This window comes from Indicator indicator, chromosome 4 (assembly GCF_027791375.1).
Source record: "Indicator indicator isolate 239-I01 chromosome 4, UM_Iind_1.1, whole genome shotgun sequence".
NCBI classification, from domain to species: domain Eukaryota; kingdom Metazoa; phylum Chordata; class Aves; order Piciformes; family Indicatoridae; genus Indicator; species Indicator indicator.
Window position 1 is genome coordinate 5646908 of NC_072013.1, and position 3610 is coordinate 5650517.

Consider the following 3610-nt stretch of genomic DNA (forward strand, 5'->3'; position numbering starts at 1 on the left):
AAAGGCCATGGCCGCAGCCAGCCTTGATTAACACCAGGGCAAGGACAGGTCTGTCCTTCAAGGTATTCTCACCCCACTGCACCCAATGCCTTAGGCACCCAGCACTTATCTGCATTTTATAAAGCCAAGCCTAAATTAGAGACTAGGGGACCCCTTTTGGGTTGCACAGAAGCAATGCAAAAGGTAACACAAGGATAGCTCCAGCAGTCAACTTAAATGTTTTTATTGACAATGTCTCTGAACAATAATAAGCAAACAATGCTTAAGTTTCATCCAAATTCACTTTCCACATGTCAAAAAAGACCTCAAGGTAGAAAAAAATAAAATAAAAATATAAATATCTGCGAATCCATCTTAATAAATAAATTAAAAACACAATAAAAACGTTTTCATGGAAAACTTATGTCAGAACATTCAGACCACCTCAACAATGCATGATCAGTAAAGTTACAATGAACATTGATGTGGAACTACAGTACATGGATATAGCTATTTATCTATCTACTAGAAAATAAAATAAAGTCTCTTTCCCCCCACGTAAGATGGGTCATTGCTAAGTCATCAGAACACAATATTGCCAGGAACACAGTAGTTATTGTTAATCAGCTGCACTAGATACGAGTTGGAGATACCCAGCACCAGGTTAAATTCCAATCATTTAAAACCAAGAGATTAATTAGTTAATGCTAGTGATACTAAGGAGGGGAGGGAGTCACCTACCCAGCCATGTGGGACATGCTACAGACTACCAGCTCTCATGGATGGGTCGTTGGGGACGAGACAAACTCCATGCGATTTGCTACATCTCTGGAAGAGGTATGAGGCCTCACTGCAGGGCACTCTGCCAGGCCCCGGGGCACCAGGCCAGACAGGGGGGGTGGCGGTGGTGGGGCACTCCCCAGGCCTGGGGAGCCCCATGGGGCACAGCGGCAAGTCCGTGGGGGTGCACGGGCAGGGGAGGGGGCCCGGCAAGTCAGTCAGTGCTAGAGCCCCTCACAAGGCCAGGAGGGTAGGGGAGCTGAGGGAGTCGGACGAGGGCTCATTGCTGCTGCTGCCCTTCCGGTGCGCGGCAGCACAGCTGGGGAAGGCGTCTGCCTCTGGGTAGGTGAAGACGAAGGTGGAGGTGTAGGTGCTGGGGCACGGGGTGCAGGTCACCACAGGGGTGCAGAGGGGCTCCAGCTCACTGCTGGTCCCAGCACCCAGCGACTCCCAGTCCGACGCGTAGAAAGAGGAGGTCCCAGGCAGGTCCATGTCAGGCACGGAGCGGGAAGCCTCCCGTGGCCCCGTGGAGAAAAGCAGCTCGTCGAAGGGCTCGGCCTTGAGCTCCAGCCCGCCACCACTGGTCTCCTTGGGCTGCACGGCCGACGGTGCCTCAGCCATCAGCGGCAGGGCAAATGCAGCCTCCTCGGCCACGGGTGGGCTGGGAGTGCCGAGGTCCAGCACACTGGCAGCTGCCAGCTCCTCGGAGAAGCGCAGCTCCTCTGGCATCTTGCAGGCGGGTCGGTGGGCTGCCAGGATGAACTCCAGCTTCTCTTTCTCCTTCAGCAGGTTAGCTATCTCTGCCTGCAGCGCAGACTTCTCCTCCTCCAGCTGATCAGTCTCCTACAAAGACAGCAGGGCTGTCAGACCAGACCGGCATCGCCCCCGGCTAGATTCCTCCTCCTCTTGCCACCCCAGTCCCCGAGTACACACCCACACCCCGCTCGCCTCCCGGGCAGCACTTACCGCCTGCAGCGTGTCCGTGAGCTCTCGCCGCCGGTTGCGGCACTTGGCCGCTGCCATCTTGTTCCTCTCCCGGCGGATTCTTCTCTTCTCCTCCTCCTCTGGGGACAGCTGCGGACAGAGAGAGGCCGCTCAGGACCGCCGCCAGCCTGGTGTCACCCGCTCGGGGCAGCCTGCCGGCCACACCTCCCCATTCACCCCCATATACTCCCCAATAACCCCAGTCCCTTCTCACCTGCTCGACTTTGCCCCTGCGGCCGATGCTCTGCCCGCGGCCGCCCGGCGCCTTCAGCACTGCAGGGCGGGAGTAGGCGGAGGGGGCAGGCGCCGACACGCCATAGGGGTGCCCGCGGCTCTGGGAGGGGGCCACCGAGGAGATAAGGGTGGGCTGCACCAGCCACTGCAGGTCGGGACTAGTGGAGATGGCCGTCACGGTGGGCACGAAGCTAGCACTGGAGACAGCCAGGTCGGCGCAGAAGTCCTGCGGGACAGAAGAAGGAGGGGACTGCCGTCAGCGGGGCGCCCGGACTGCTCCCCGCCGCCCCCGGGGCCGAGCCGGCCGCGGCGCCGCGCTGCCAGAGCCGGCTCCACACGAGAGCGGCCTGTTATAAATATCTCTGACGTCCGTGCTGACGCAGACACTGCTCCGGAGTCTCCTCAATGAACTCGCGTTTTATCAATGAAGCCGCTTTACACACCCGCCGCAGAGCGCGGCTGGGGCCACGGCTCCCCCCGCCCGCCTCACCGCGGCATCGGGACCGTCCCCCCCCCGCCATTGCCCGACCCAAGGGCAGTTCATCGCGGCCTGCCCTCCTCCGTAGGCACGGCCGAGACCTGCGCCGCCTGCTCCCGTCCCGCGGTCCCGTCCCGTCTCCTCCCGTGTGTTCCCCACCCCACAGCGAGGTCACAGCCGGCATGCTTGGCAACTCACCTGCGGGTTGACAGGCGAGCCCATGCTGGAGAAGGAGTCTGCCGGGGAGGGGTAGTAGGTGAGGCTGTCCCCGGCCGGGGAAGCGCTGCTGCAGCGGGAGGAGGGTGTCTCGTACTCTCCGGTGAAGCCCTGGTACATCATGTCAGCTCAGTGCGCGCAAGTCGGCAGTGCGAGGTGATGCGGTGGTGGTGTTAGCGGAGCGCCCTTGGGAAGCAGGCGAGTAGGGGGCCGGCTGTGTGCGTCCCTCTGTTCGATGCGGTCCAGATCGCTTCGCTGCTCCGCCGCCGGGGCTACCTCTGCCGCTGGAGTACCGCGCGGCGCCTCCCTTTTATACCCTCCCGCCGACGTCACTGGGGACGCGGCACCCGTGCCCGCGGGGGAACCGCCCGCCCCGCGCCCGCCCCTCACCATCCCCGGGGCGGCCCCGCGCACCGCCCGCCACCGCCTCCCGCGGAAAACAGACACGGCGAGGGGCGGGAAGTGGCCGCCAGGGCGGGGGGAGCCCCAAGGGTGGCAAGGGGGGGCGCGGCGGCGGGGTTCCCCCCCCCTTGCAGAGTGGTACGGCCGGGCTCGGGAACCCACTGACGCAGATATCCTTATATGGGATACATCCTGTGCGAGGGGGCGTGACTGACGGGAAGCGCTCCAGGCTGCAGCCAAGTGCGGCGGGTGGCGCGGACGGGGCGCGACGCGACGGGACGGGACGGAACGCGGCGTCCCCCTCCCTCCCACCCATCCCCCCCCGCAAAGCACTTGTCCCTGCTGAGGCCCTGGTGCACCAACGTTGCCTTCACAGGCGCCGTCCCGCCGCAGGTGAGCCCCTTCCCACGGTCCGGTGGGGGCCCCGTGTGGCCCAGCCGCCAAGAAGTTTCTCCAAGAGAGGCGGCAAAGCAGGGCCGGAGGCGGGCCCCGCAGCGGGCTGGCCCGTCAGGGATGCACTTCGCATTCGCAAGTCAA

At 62.6% G+C, this 3610-nt stretch overlaps 1 protein-coding gene across 1 annotated transcript; it reads right to left on the reverse strand.

Annotated features, from left to right (window-relative positions):
• Nucleotides 1-241: 241 nt before the first annotated feature.
• Nucleotides 242-2935, reverse strand: FOS (Fos proto-oncogene, AP-1 transcription factor subunit). Its single transcript, XM_054400145.1, has 4 exons — nt 2654-2935; nt 1958-2203; nt 1726-1833; nt 242-1602 (listed from the first exon to the last, which is right to left on the reverse strand). The coding sequence occupies exons 1-4, from the start codon at nt 2792-2794 to the stop codon at nt 994-996; spliced, it is 1104 nt and encodes a 367-aa protein (XP_054256120.1). The 5' UTR covers nt 2795-2935; the 3' UTR covers nt 242-993.
• Nucleotides 2936-3610: the final 675 nt, after the last annotated feature.